The sequence below is a fragment of the Gordionus sp. m RMFG-2023 genome, chromosome 5 (genome assembly GCF_954871325.1).
Source record: "Gordionus sp. m RMFG-2023 chromosome 5, tfGorSpeb1-WG-v2, whole genome shotgun sequence".
Lineage (NCBI taxonomy): Eukaryota > Metazoa > Nematomorpha > Gordioida > Chordodea > Parachordodidae > Gordionus > Gordionus sp. m RMFG-2023.
Genome location: NC_088779.1, coordinates 21,101,605 through 21,117,879, shown reverse-complemented (window position 1 = coordinate 21,117,879; position 16,275 = coordinate 21,101,605). Strand labels below are relative to the sequence as shown.

Sequence of the window (16,275 nt, the reverse complement as noted above, 5' to 3'; positions counted from 1 at the left end):
AACTTTTTTGAATTTTTTTAAAACAAATAGGTAAAAATTATAGTCAAAACAATTGGTCCCTTTATTTTAAACTCTTATCTATATAGGAGAGACTGGGGTTATTCGAACCAATTTTTAAAAAATTGGCAGCTCCTATGATTAGATACCTAAATCTATATTCTATAAAGGTGCCTTATAAAAATCTTAAGATTATAATTATTTTTTTAAATTTTAATTTTTGTAAAAGTGATAATTTTGTTCAACAAGTCCCGATAGCAGGGTGAGGCAAACCACTTCAAGAGGCTTCCTAAACCATTGGTTTTTTAGGCGATAAAATATTGAAATGCATTTTTATTTATTAATAATGATATGTATTGAATGATTTTATTGTTCAAAATATGATATTACTTATAAATTAAAGCTAATAAATAATATATAAAAATCGAAACTTAATTTTTGCAAATTTAATAAACATTTTGGACATAAAAAAATATGAATTAGAGATTAAGATTTCTAAGTATTCCCAAACCAATCATACCTGTGATGAAGTACTTAAGTGCCTTAAGTCCTTTAAAAAAGGGAAAACAGGTGGGTTGGATGGTTTTAGACCCGGTTTTTTTGCTGATTTATCAGTGCTATGATAATGGTTTTATTGACCATTTGATGAAATGATTAACTAAACATTGCAATAATATCCTCTTATGAGAAGTTCCTCTTTGTATTCGTCTAATTCTTTTTGGCGCTCGTCTTGTTTCTTTAACCAAGCGGGATCACGGCGGCAAAAGACTTGTCTGGGATGTCTCGCGTGTTACCTCCTTTCCGGCTAACGGAAATACCGAACCCCTGGAACTCCAAGAACTCGATAATAATAAATATAGATTCCTCCCTAATTCTTTTATATTTATTCCCCTAATTTTTAGCGTTCTGGGAAACCCCGGTCCCCATTCCCTAAAGTTCTTAAATTAATTGGGTAGAAGAATTGCATTAAGGACAGGGGTCAAAAACGAGTTCTTATCTCTTAAACAAAAAATCCAATTCGAAATCCTAAAAATGTTTCTTCGAAACCTCCCTTTTCCCTCCTAGTTCAGCACCTATAATTTGCAAAATATTTTTTTTAGCGGCTTAAATCAGGATTGTGCATTTGACCGGTCAAATAAATTTCGGTCAATTGACAGATATTTGACCGGTAAAATATGGTCAAATTCAAATATATGTTTTTTAAGTTAATATCTATATTATTAATTTTTTAAATTCATTGTCATTAAATAACTAACATTTAGCTATCCGTAACAGATTCTTGTTTTGATTCATATTCAATATTATTATTTTCTTTAATATTTTTTAATCAATTTTCCTGATGTCTTAGATCTTCAATCGATTTTTATTTTTATAAAAATATTAACCCAAATCGACCTATTTCCTTCAAAATAAGAAGTAGAACTAGGAATTATTAATTTCTTAATGTGGTGGGCAAAGTTTAATCTATTAACTTGAGGTCGGAATTGATTGTTTTTGGAAATTATTATTTTCCTAATTCGCTATATTAAACATGCTGTTTTTGCTTTTGAAATTAATTATATCACTTAAAATATTTTGGTCATCACTATCTTGTAAAATAGCTAATTCTAGAATTATATCACATACTTCATTAAATTCACTACTAGTGAGATTCCCCTCTTGATATTGTTGACCCAAAAAATAAGCAAAAATTGTGATCAATTTGACCGTATTTGACTAGGTCAAATACTCCTTTGGTTAAGTGACTGATTAATTGACCGACTTGCCGTAAATTTTTTCTTAAATTAAAATAAAAATACCCCCTCTCCCTCCCCCCCCCCCCCACGTTTTGGTAAGAAATATAATTTTAAAAAAAAAACAATGAATTTTACTTAAATTAAAATAAAAATACCCCCTCCCCCCCCCCCCCCGTTTTGGTAAAAAATATAATTTAAAAAAAAACAAAACAATGAATTTTATATGCCAAAAAATAAAATTATTCCCCTCATTCCCTTTAGGTGCCAGCTAGGCGTTAACAAATTATAAGAATAAAAATAGTTTAAGTTATTTATTTTTAAAATTATTATTAAAAATATAAACAATTAAATATATTTTTTAAATTATGATCCCAAATTAAATCATTGAGAATTTAATAAGTTATTTTATTAACATTGAATTTATATTTTTATAGAGTCTTATAAAAATAATTAAAATTGAAAGTAATATTTCGTTAACAGATATTGATGATGGTTAGGATAATTTTACTTATTGATAATATAGATATAGATTCGCCCACAAATGCACTCCACATAGAACTTGATAATATTCATGAAGGTGCTAATATTTATACAGTTACTGCTTTATTAATGGCAGGTAAAATTAGTAAAAGAAAAATAGGGAGACCTTTAAATGAAACTCCTAAATTATAAAAAGGTTCTAGGTTATTTCAGGTAATATCATAAGTTAGATGATAATATAGGACATTGGCCAGAAGCGTCCAAAACTCGAAAAAGGTGTAAACTATGTGTTAGCGTATATTCAAGGACTAAGTGTGAAAAATGTGAAATTTATTTATATTCTAACCAGAATATAAATTGTTTCAAAACTTTTCATAATAAATACATATATATTTTTTTATACATGCAATTCGCTCAATGATGTCAAATTGTATCGTGATTTTTTTTTTACCTGTAAACTATGAAAAAAAAAGTAGAAATAAAATTTTACATCCTTAGTATATATTAATGAAGATTTTTTATAAAAAATTTTTTTTAGTTTTATTTTAAAAAGTCGAGCTTTAAAGGGTTAATTTAGAAATTAAATTTTTGATTAAATTATATTTCGTTGAATACAATTTTTAAAAATTGGAATTTTTAAGTTTTTTTTCAAAACTAAATTGATAGTAAGTATAAAGATACTGTAAGCACTGGATTACGTAGTAATTAACAAATATAAATTAAATGGTAAATTTTTTAAAAAAAATATTTTTTCAAAGGGAAAAGGCTAACATTTTAAACGTAATTTTAATTATTTTTATATCATTGAACTAAGAATTAAATTCTCTATCCAAAAATGCTTAGATTTTTTGGATTGTGATTTTAATTCTGAGTTCATTGATATAAAAATACTTAAAATTTCCTTGGATGATACTGTGTATTTTTTAAATGTTTTACGTTTTTGTTTTTACACCATTTAATAAATTCATTTGAAATAAATTGTTGACCATGGTTATACTCATTTTTCTAATCTATTTATTCAATTCTTACTTGAATCTTTAATTCTATCGATCTCGATCCATTATAAGTATGCAGCAATTCCTACCAGAGTCATTTTGGGGAGTCATTTTGGGTCGATTTTTCGCCCAAAAATTAACTCAATAAGTACATTAACAACATTAACTATACACAATATTTTATAGAATCAAAAGGCCGATAGTATTCACAATGCAGTAGAAAATAGTTATGAAATCATAAACAATGAAGGAATCAATATTCGTGGGTTTGACACAGATTCAGATGTAATATATTTCGATAGTATAAAATTTTAAAAATATATAATATAATATAACCTTTTTTTTATAATAACAATAAATCACAAATGATAAAATATGTTTATGTATATAAATAATATATAGATAGAGCCTTTGACTAGCCAAGATGCTATTATATGTGACTTATCACAAATTTCAGATATATCTACATCTAGTAAGTTAAATATTTCCAATGTATTCAAGATGACTCCGAAAAAATCTCGCCGAAAGTGTATATACTGCAATACACATTACAGTTTAAATACAGCCTCAAGTATGTATTATTAAAATTTAATATACGATTATAATATATTTTTAGCAAATTTAAAGAGGCACATTTCTAAATCACATTCGCATTTAAAAATGGAAAACAAAAACAAAAAAAGACATTCATTAGTGGGGATAAGAAATTTAGTATCTCACGAAAATACACAATTGAATAAATTAATTATGAGATATATTATAAAATGTAACATCTCATTTAATAAAATAGAATCTCCATATTTCAGAGATATTTTCTCTTTTATATTTAAAAATGAGAGAATATGGTGCAGGCAGACGGCTGCCTGCTATGTTAAAGATTTATATAAAAAATCTAAAAATAAAATTATTAAAGACCTTAAACAGGTCAATAGTAAAATCTGCCTTACAACGGACATATGGACCGGAATAAACTCAATATCTTATTGTTCTATAACAATACATTATATTGACAAAAATTGGAAATTTGTCAATTTCCTACTTGATCTAATAGATTTACCTCATCCACATACGGGTGAGGAAATATCAAATAATCTTTTATCCTCTCTCCAATCTTTTGGCATACAAGAAAAAGTAATGTCCATTACTATCGATAATGCAAAAAATTTCCTCTCATCTGTGTCTATAATGACAAAATTTTATATAGATAAATACGGTTATTCTCTATATAGCATTAGATGCCTGGCTCATATATTAAATATAATAGTGAGCTCAGGAATGAATATCATGAATGAAAAATTGGAAAAAATAAATAAATTCGTTAAAAAGTTGCATAATTCCCCCAAATTTATGAAGGAATATATGGAATTATCAGGTGGGACTCGTATACCACTTGATGTCGTCACAAGATGGAATTCCAAATTCTTAATGATTTCCATAATTAACAAAGTAATAACAAACACCATTTTTAAATTTAATTTTATATTTAAAGAATATTGATGTGGTAAATGATTTAGGCAAGAAAGGCAGCCTTCCTGATAATCAAATTATTATAAATAATGAAGAGGCCAAATTTTTAAAAGATATTGAAATATTTTTGAAACCATTCTTCAATATTACCCAAGAAATATCCTCAGATACAAATTCTACAATTGGTTCGGCAGTTTTATTTATAGATGAAATTGTCAAAACACTAGAAGATGTTAGTGAAAATCATGAAAACGAAACATTAAAAAATGCTGCTGCTGTTATGTTAAAAAAATCAAAGATATATATGAAACACATAAATACTCTTTCAAATTATATATCGTGTTTGTTAGACCCAAAGACAAAGAAAAAATTTTTGCCTAAATTTATAAATAATCCTGATTATTTTAAAAATTTCGAAACGTTATATATTAAATATAAAAGTACAATGTCAGGATCGTCAGCGTACGATTACAATGAGCCCGATATGGAAGCCATGCCTTATTCTGTGCGTATACATAATAAACTAAGAAGGTAAATATGATTACATAGTTATATATATATTGTCTTTATTATTTAGGGCTAATTATGAAATTCCACAACATGCCACAGATGAAATAGATACATATTTAAAAGAGGAAGTAGCTAGTCCGACAACCAATGTACTCGATTGGTGGCAAAAAAACAGCTCAATATATCCAACTTTGTCTTTAATGGCCAGAGACTTTTTGGCTCAGCAAACTACGAGTGTTGCCAGCGAAAGAATCTTTAGCAAAGCGGTGGAATGCATGACTAAAAAACGTAACCGCCTTTCATCCATCACTTTGAAGCAATGTTTATCTATTGATTGCTGGGACATAGAACTTTTATAATGATATTATATTAACATTTTTTAAATCTATATATTTCCGTGTATTTTAATAAAAATATTTTTATATTATGTGTACGTTTATTTATTAATAAATTGAATTAAATTAAATGCGTGTTCCTTTGAATTTTTTTTATCATAAAGAATGCAGAATATTTAGTTATTGAAGCGATATTTAATCATGGGTAAAAAAATGTGAAATAAAAATTTAAATAATTTTTAAACTTTTCGTCTTGCCCTGCCCATATAAAAAAATTTAAACCACGCTCGCCCCCCATATAAATTTAAACATGCCCATTCTTCAAATTTTTTACGCATCTAATAAAAAATAAATTATTTAGTTTCACCCTTACTAAAAATTTCATAATTTAGTAAGCATAAAAAAATTTCCGATTTAAATGATGATATTGCCAATTGTGTAAGTTTTTCCAAGGCCTTTTCAGAAATACCTTTACTATTTTTTTTCATCAAAATGTAGGAAGTAAATATTACACATCCAAAATAAGTTCTCTTTTCGCCGAAAAAAACAGTTCTGATGTTTATAATTTTATCAATCATAGGACGAAATGCTTCGACCCGATAATTGCAATCAAATCCTACAAGTATTTTTATTAACTCATTAATTTTTACGACGATAACATCCGAAACAGTTATCGATAATCTGGTATTTAAAATTTTTTTTATAAGCATATATTTTTTAATGTTTATCTAATGAATTTTAAATGAAAAATAAACGTTAAAAGTTTGTTAGCCTTCCTTGTGTTAAATTTTTCAAAGATCCGTTAGCACTTTTAAAAATTCGATAAATATTTTATATAACGATTATGAAAATTATCATTCCTATGGTACATATTCATTTATGTTTCATTTTTACATCTTTACAATATATATTTTTACCTATTTGTTTTAAAAAAATTCAAAAAAGTTCACAAATAACGATTATGACAATTGTCACTTTTCTATGATACATCTTCACTGAAATTATATTTCAACATCTTTACAATATATATTTTTACCTATTTGTTTTAAAAAAATTCAAAAAAGTTCACAAATAACGATTATGACAATTGTCACTTTTCTATGGTACATCTTCACTGAAATTTCATTTTTACACCTTTACAATATATATTTTTACCTATTTACTTTGAAAAAGTTCAAAAATAACGATTATGACAATTGTCACCTTTCTATGGTACATCTTCACTGAAATTTTATTTTAACATCTTTAAAATATATATTTTTACCTATTTGTTTTAAAAATATTCAAAAAAGTTCACAAATAACGATTATGACAATTGTCACTTTTCTATGATACATCTTCACTGAAATTATATTTCAACATCTTTACAATATATATTTTTACCTATTTACTTTGAAAAAATTCAAAAAAGTTCAAAAATAACGATTATGACAATTGTCACCTTTCTATGGTACATCTTCACTGAAATTTTATTTTAACATCTTCACAATATATATTTTTACCTATTTGTTTTAAAAAAGTTCACAAATAACGATTATGACAATTGTCACTTTTCTATGGTACATCTTCACTAAAATTTTATTTTAACATCTTTACAATATATATTTTTACCTATATGCTTTGAAAAAATTCAAAAAAGTTCAAAAATAACGATTATGACAATTGTCACTTTTGTATGGTACATCTTCACTGAAATTTTAACTTAATATGTTTACGATATATATTTTTACCTTTACCTATATATGCTGCTAACTAAAAAATCAACTTAGTCGACTAAATTAGTCGTTTTAGTCGACTAAATTAGTTGTTTTAGTCGACTATATTAGTCGTTTTAGTCGACTATGTTAGTCGTTTTAGTCGACTATATTAGTCGTTTTAGTCGACTATGTTAGTCGTTTTAGTCGACTATATTAGTCGTTTTAGTCGACTATGTTAGTCGTTTTAGTCGACTATATTAGTCGTTTTAGTCGACTAATTAGTCGTTTTAGTCGACTAAATTAGTCGACCAAATTAGTCGACTAATAGACTAATTTAGTCGCTAAAGTTTTTAGTCGATTTCCATGACTACGACTATTAGTCGTAGTCGAAAGAACTCGACTAATTAACAACACTAATTAAGATATATATTTACTTTATTATTTTTTAATAAATAATTTTATTATTAATTTAATAAACCTTTATTTACTACTCTATCGGTTGAGCACGAGTTAGATGGTGTGGTGAGTTGTTTAAAGACTTTTGCTCAATCCCATCTCTGTTGATTTTCTCTGCATTAATCAACGTGTTGATATGTTGACACAAATCTTTATAATGTTCCCGGGATAACATTTTCATATCCCGAAATTTTGGGCAAAAAAACGTCGAAATTTGGTGGAATTAAATTTATCCATTAATATTTCCCGGCATCTTAATGAAAGCTGGTTTAGCTGATAGCTTAAGCTAGGATTAGCTAAAAAACTCAATATTTTATGATAACATAAAATAACTTTGTGAATAGTAGGTTTTAAATCACTCTCAAGTTCATCACTCGCCATTTTTTAAAGGGCGTCAGAAACTTGATCAGATCCCTCATCATTTCAAAATCAATATTTTCAAGTCTAATCGACTCTCCTCCTGAATTGAGGATTTCCAATATGTCATTAAATTGATTAAAGATCGATTCAATCATATTCAACCTACTATTCCACCTAGTCTCAACACACATGTGGAGAGTTTTATCGAGGCGATTAACTAATCTAAAATGTAATGATATATTTTAATAAAAAGTTAATTTACCCACTCTGTTTCATATACGTTACTAAACTTTTACAGTCATTAAAACATTGATTTATCTCCGAACAAGATTCAATATTTTTGTTATCAAAAGTATTTCTCAATACTGTATTTAATAGATGGAGAAGCACAATTTAAACGCTTATGATTTTCAAAAGCTTTAATCATATTAGCTCCTTGGTCGGTAATAATTGGAATTTCCGATAAATAGGCCCTGCTGTATCCTGATACAAAGAATACATGGATTTTTATAAATATTTTTAATGAAATCAATACCTAACAAGGTGAAATTTCTAATAATTTCCTTTTTGATATTTTCCCCTGTCTTTTTTTCATCTTCAAATTTGCATGTAAACAATACAATTTTATTTAGTTTCCAGAAATCATTTATAAAATGAATTGTTAGTTACATATGATATTTTTTTATAATCATCAGTCCAAAGGTCTGTGGGGGCTATAAAAAATTATTAATAATTTAACCATATTTTCATAAATTTGTTACCAGCACATCGACCCTTTTTTATATATGAGTTTAATATAGGAAATAATTTATTGCGGATACCATCAGCAGTATCTACTAAATTTCTAGAAATTGTCGTAGGATTTGGAATGATGTTTAAAACATCAATATTTCCATATATTGAACCAATTTTGGCAAAATATTGGCAACAATCAACAAAGCCTTCCCCGTGAATTGTATCAAATGGTCTCAAATCACGTCCACAAAACATAGTAAGCACCTTTGTGCACTCTTTTTTCAATTTTGTACAATTTTTGAGTTTTTTCGGATCAGTACCAAAAAGACTATCAATTGTTAATTGTGTCTTTTTACTCTCTGCTGTTGTACTTGTATTTTTATATACATATTTATGTCTTTTAAGTTGATTTGTGCCTAAAATAATTTAATAAGATCATATTTTATGTATAAATATCTAACCTGTTGTTATTGAATTATATACATAAATAAATTTGCATTTAATACAAATGACATAATTAAGCTTTTCTTTATTTTCATCATATATAAATGAAAATTTCTTCCATACATCGGATTTTCCATTAAGATTCTCCCTTACTTTATACTCTTTTGTCTTAATCTTTTCACCAGTTCTTTTTAATTTTGCATCCATTGAGATAATTTTTTTAATATGGCTGTGTCTAAAATCTAAAAAAAATATTTAAAATGACTTTAATCAATTAGATTGAAATAAACAGAGTTGGGCACTACTACTATATCTGTATCTAAGATCCTTAATTTTGAAAAGAATCTGATACAGATTCTTTTTAATATTCATCTTTTAAATTTTACATGTCACAGTATACATCTTATTTTCTTTGAGAATCTTGTATTAATTTCCTAATTTTTTTCTGCCATATTTTAAAATATTGACAACTAAAATTAGCTGGAAAATTTACAACTCATATTAAGGTAGATAGATAAAAAAATAATAATACCAAAACGAAATAAGTAAAGATTATATTTTATATATAAATGTAACTTAGAATATCATTACCAATTTTATATAATATTTTTTAATTTCTAGGATGATTAACATTTATGGTAGTGAAATTTAAATTATAGAAATAAGTTCCCCTGAATCAAATCCCAATCTTAAATTTTATATGGAAATTTTTTAAAACAAATATTAAAAAAGACAATGTATAGGCTAGATAAATAATAAATAATGAATAAAACTTATCTTTAGTACATAAAATATGTCTTATCTTGTAATTCACGAGAAACACACAATTTAGTGATAAAATAGTTTGGTGGTTGTTAGGTTTATAAAATAATAATTAATAATGACATGACATGTTAATATGATTGACATATTAATCCTAAAATGTGATAAATATTAAATAATATGATTTTATAATTAATATTATAAATTATACTGACTATTTAAGATATTAATATTATTATTTATTTTCGGGTCGGGTCGGGCTACGGACAGCCCGTGCAGTTCTCTAAGGACGACTCGTAATATTTCATACCAAATTAGCCATTGACAGATAAAACAGGGATCGATTGAGATATAGGCCCAAAGTTTAGGAAAAGACGCCAGCAAATTTGAACTCAGAAGACATGGAAGAAGGACCTAGCTTATGTTAGAAAGATCAAGTGCAAAGTGACATGTTGGATAAGGAAATAAAGGTATAGAAGGCCTTGAACTTAGGCCTTATGGATTAATGGGATCAGCAAAAAAACCTCAAATTTTCGGAAAAGTTAATTAATTAACACATGATGCTGATTTAATGATCTGGGTGTTAGAAAATATTATTCCGTAACTTAACACATATAATATTAGTTTGGGTTATAAAGTAATCCCTGCTTTTGACGTTGTAATCTCGTGTTTCAATCATCTTATAATTTGCAATATTTATCGGTGACGTAAAAATTAAATTAAAATACCCGTAGCGTATTTAGAAATTTTAACATTTTCATCATCCGGTTCAACCTCGAATTTTAGTATCAGCAAGTAATTGCCCGTCTTCCATGTTTTTGATATAACACCTTCGGGATTTTCTAAAGTTATTTAAAGCGAAGACAAGATTAAAACAAAAAAAATTCTCTATGCTCAATTTTTCTTTTCAAAGAACGTTTGCAAGTGTTATAAAATTTATTCTTACATGTTTTTAAAAAAAAATCGTTGTGATATATTTTTAAATGATTCTAAATAATTGCTATTAGAGAAGGTCAAACATCCATCCTATCATACTCAAGGACGATTACATGGGCGAGACACGCGACGCGTCCAAAGATGCTCAATCATAGATGGGATGCATACCTGTCCGTCTCATCCTTATTTTTCATTAAACTGTTAATGAACAATTAAAACGAATGATCATATAATTAGTGTATGGTTAAAGCATATATTATTTAAATTCTAATGATAGGTAATTTTTTTAAGAATTCAATATCATCACAACATTTAACTAATAACATTACATTTAAAAAAATAACTCCTAGTTCTCGAAATTACTTTATTTTCACATTAGTTGCAAATATCTGGCAATTTTGTAAAGAAAATTGTTATTAGTTGTTTTATCCAATATATTAAATAAATTAATATATTCATTCATAATTTGATACACCAATACAGTTAATAAGTTATTGTGAATTTCGTGAGTCTAAATATGGTAAGAGAAGAACACACCTAGTTTTACTATTTTGAAGTTTTTCAAAAATTTATGGGCACCAGGGTTGGGCAGTTGCATTTGTATTATTTGAATATTTTCGAAAGTATTTAGTATTTGTATTTTAAATACTAAAAAATATAAAGGTCTCTGGTATTTATTACGATTTTAGATGAATACAAATATATTTAATAATTTTTTAATATAAATTGAATTTAATTTTAAATGTAAATCCTCAATTTATTAATTTAAATATTAAATTTGCGGTGATCCGAGTTATCGAAAATATCATCTAATCAGTTTTATTCCCTTTTATTTTTAAAATGAGTATTTAAGCAAGTTGAAGAAGATATAGATTCCAGTTCCAATGAGTTTTTGTTAACGCTATTATGTTTATAAGATATATTTAGCAGACAATCTGTAAAATTCCTATCCATGTCATTTAACAACTTTCACATTCATTACAAGTCATTTAACAATTTTAGATAAAAAGTTTATAGATGGGTAGCATGTAGTGAGGAAAAAATATTTTATCATTTTTAGATCTTATGTTGAGGAAGAAGATTATATTAGTTTTGAAAATTCTATAAAATGTAAATAATGCTTCTAACAATGTAGAGTTAGAAAAATTAAATTATTCCAAATATGAGCATAAAGATATATAGTTTATATGATTTTGCTTCAACTCTGGTAGAAAGGTTATTAAGTTTTACAAATTTAATAAATAGGTATAAATTAAATGATATTTTATTCATACATATTGTATTAAGGAACACATCCATTTTTTCATTTCAAATGTGATTTATTAGAATTTCTGTTTTATGTTTGCTATATTTTATTTTATTTTATTAAATACTATTTGCTATAATCGGCGGATATCAGAAGCATGATTCTTACAAATATTGATGCTCAGGACCGTCAAAAATGGAAAAAAGAAATCAGAAGGAAAACTGACTTACCTGGGTAAACCTGAAAATCGCCATAAAAAGGAGAAGAAAAAGAAAAATGCTATAATAATGGTTCTGTATCTGCAATATAATTCATTATGTGCAATAACAATTCTCATATTTAAGTTTCATAATATTCTAGAAAACTATTAGTGATAGCTGCAATTATAATATAATTTATGTAATATGTCGCTGCGATAAATATAGTATTTATATTATAATGTTGTATTATTGCAAATAAAATATAATAACTGGAAAATTTTCGATATGTTTATATTATTTACATAATTATCAAAATTTTTGAAAATGGTTAATAATAAATATTAGGGCTGTACTGATTTGTAAATTTTTCACCAATCCAATTTTACTAAAAACCGATCTGATATTTGTATTGGTTTTTATTTGCAATCGATATTTAAACCAATGCCATAAAAAAAAATTAATACTCATTATTCAAAAAAACAAACTAACTTTTATGAATGATCAAATGCATTTTGTTTTTTTTATTCTTCAAAAATTAATAATTTTAAAATATTTGCAATGTTTATAAGTGAATGTAATGTTGTTAAACGGTTCAATTTGGCCGATATTTAGGGCTAAATCAAGATTTTAGATTAAATAAGTAAAATATCTAAAACTCAAAATATATGTCCAGGACTTTTTGTAATCACAAAATTTAGGTAATTTATTTTTGGCTAAGATCTTCAGTTAGCCATTTTAAAAATCATCTCTATAGAGTGGTTGAGACTTGTTAGACATGTTAAAATCACTTTCTTGTTAATAATATCAAATTTTTAGCTACTATATCTATAAACAAAGATAGGTCCTGCTCCTATATTTAATATCAGCACATCCCTAATATGTATCCTTTAAGTAATAATAAAAAAAATTGAGTGGTAGTATAAAATTAGAATTGCAAAATGTATTGTCAAAATATTTGAAATTAAATGCAATTTTAAAAATCTTTTAGTATTAATATTTAAAATACATATTTTAAACATATTTGTATTTATTCGTTATTTTATTTTAAAGGTATTTGTATTTATATTCAGTTATTTTATTTTGAAAGTATTTATATATATTAGAATATTTTTCATAAATTTGCTTAACCTTAACTATGGTTTTATTCCATTGCACCTTTCTGTTGAGTTATTTTTAACTATTTCTTTATTTGAAAAATGATGGGCATTCTTTATTTTTAATAAGGGCTCATGTGCATGATGCCATAATTTGAATAGATAAAGGCATGTTCATCCTTCAGACATGATGTTTGACCTCCTTAAAATGGTTAATTATAAAATTTTATTTAAACCAAATTTTAAAAGGCTTCTCTTGCGGATTAATGAACTATTTTTCCGTCTGCTCCTAGCTCTGGGATTAATTAAAGGAGGAATCGGTTTTGTAATATTCTATGTAATATATTTTTGCAAAATAATTTATAAATTATTACCAATCTATTCACATATATTAATACCATGATTAAGCATATTTATAATATTGTTTAAATCATTTATATAAAATAATCAAATTTCTAACCTCTTGAACAAGAATAGAAATTTTTTTGGTACTTGCTTTTGGTAAAATATCTATAGCCTCAACATCTTGGTCATTCTTAATATCAATATTTTTGCTATTGTAATCAACAGGAGTATGAGAAGTTGTATTATATCTATTAAAAGATATAGGATCATCTACAATTTTAGTTTGACCATAATTAACTCTATAATTATTTAAAGCATTTTTGTAAGATGTAATAATTTGGGAGCCTATATTTTTATTCTCCTGTTAAAAATAATAAGGGAGGTGAAAGTGATATATTCTAATTATTTTTACTTACTTCAACCCCAAATACTTCATGTTTCATATATGATTCATCCTATTTAATATTATGTATAAAATTACTTAAAAATTTTGCTTAATTAACTTCAAAATGAAAATATCCATTCTCACACAATGTAAAAGGTAATATAGGATCTTGATTATAATTCTTAGATAATTGAAATTCAATTGTACGATAAGAAAATTGAAGTGGTTTAGATTGTGGAGAAATAAAATAAGTACCAATTAAATCATTCTAATAAAAAAAATATTAAACTAGGTAATATATAATCAATCAACTTTATCAGCAATATAAGAGTATTCATCACCACATGGGCTAAGTCTTAAAACCCAACTTACTTTCATTTTGAATGAAACATTATGACAAAGCACTAAAAAAAATTATACCATAATTCTTCATAAATAAACACCTGTAGCATATAAGGTAGAATCTTTATACAATATCTTTGATATTGCTATATACTGTTCATTCTAAAATTTTATTACAAATTGAATTTTTATATCAATATCTACATAACTTTGACTATATCGTATGACCATATGCCAGGTTCAAGAAAGCTTAAACACAATTTTATATAAGATTGAATCAATAATAATATTATCGTGTAATTGCAAAACATATCATATGGTATAGCTCTTTTTAAGGCATTAGGTCGAATATAGAGGAAAAATAATGTGCTATACTCTTACCGGTTTAATGATAAATACCGAATATATTCCTTAAGAAAAATATAGTAATAACTAAGAGATATATGGCAATGCAAAATAAAGTTTGGGCATTGCCAATAATTTTTCACTTGTGTTACTTATGTACCTAGTGATGAGTGTCAAACGACCCAAATCGGGACGATTTTTATTATAGGTTCGATTAAGATTACAGACAAAATAATACCATTTAAACCTATAGGTTTTTGCTCATATGTGTCAGAAAGTTTTGGACGTCTATTTGTGTAATCGATGCCTACATAATATTATTTTGGCTATTAATCAGGGTTTTTAAAAATCGACTCAAACCGGGATGTTTAACAATGTAAATATTTTTTAAATGATGCGAATAAATCAGAAATATATTGCATATAAATAAGTTTGTTTTTTTAAATTATTTTCGATTGTCTTGGGTTAATTTAATTTTGTTTATATAGTTTCAAGGATTAATTTTGTTATATAGGGTGGAAGTTTATATATCATTTCGTGGTTTTGAAGGACAAAATTATGTAATGTAATGTATTTTATTTTTTAGTATTGTTTATAGAAAGAATTAAAATAAACAACATATATATATATAAGTTTTTTTTGTAAAGAGATGTTTAATGTTATTTATTTATTTATTTTGCAAAAATTAATATTTAATGTTGTGGAAATTTTATTTGTTGTTGCATGTGTGAATAATAAATAGTTAAAAATTACCCATTCAGTAGAAATATTTTAAGATTTTTATTTATAGATAAAGACAAATGGATTTTTAAAAATAATTCATAATTTTATGGCATACATTAATCTATGAATGCAGACTAGATTATTTACGTATTGTCATTTTGCTGTTTTAAATAAAAACATTTATTTGAATCAACAGATTTTGGTAAGATTATACGACCAAAATTTAAAAACTTTAACAGCTTAGAGCCAAATTTCTCAAAAGTTGTAGTAGCGAAATAAAAATAATATTGGTTAAAAGGGCGTATTTATTAAATTTTCATGTCTCCATTTATGCATTTTGAAAGGGAATTGGTGGAAATATATCCATACATGTATAATCCCATCATCATTCTTTTACTTACTTGAATGAAATAATATTTATTTGTTAATATTTTTTAATAGCAATCAAATTCACAATTCGTAAATGGCAAACTTGTTTATAAATTTATTCTTATTTTTAATTGAAATTAATAATTATTTAACTCTTATATATTTTATAAAGGAAGTGCAACTTGCTCATCAAAATCAAAAGTAAAAACACCATCTTTGAAATATATATTTTTTATTTATTCCACTGATAATCATAATTCTGATATTGTCTATAAATGACTTTTAACACAAAAATATTTATATGTTGTCAGAATTA

At 25.7% G+C, this 16,275-nt stretch overlaps 1 protein-coding gene across 2 annotated transcripts in view; it reads right to left on the bottom strand.

The window, feature by feature from the left end:
* The window catches only part of LOC135930506 (transmembrane protein 87A-like), a 34,879-nt gene extending 20,020 nt beyond the window's left edge, over positions 1-14,859 (bottom strand). Inside the window, exons 1-8 of one of the 2 annotated variants that reach the window (XM_065467310.1) lie at positions 14,732-14,859; positions 14,624-14,684; positions 14,493-14,584; positions 14,299-14,448; positions 14,212-14,250; positions 13,911-14,156; positions 13,687-13,783; positions 10,703-10,816 (exon numbers count right to left, since the gene is read on the bottom strand). In XM_065467310.1, the coding sequence (XP_065323382.1) occupies positions 10,703-10,816; positions 13,687-13,783; positions 13,911-14,156; positions 14,212-14,250; positions 14,299-14,448; positions 14,493-14,584; positions 14,624-14,684; positions 14,732-14,833 (901 nt within the window). In that variant the 5' untranslated portion in view covers positions 14,834-14,859. The remainder of the gene's footprint in view (positions 1-10,702; positions 10,817-13,686; positions 13,784-13,910; positions 14,157-14,211; positions 14,251-14,298; positions 14,449-14,492; positions 14,585-14,623; positions 14,685-14,731) is intronic. The other variant, XM_065467311.1, reaches the window with a different exon arrangement.
* Positions 14,860-16,275: the final 1,416 nt, after the last annotated feature.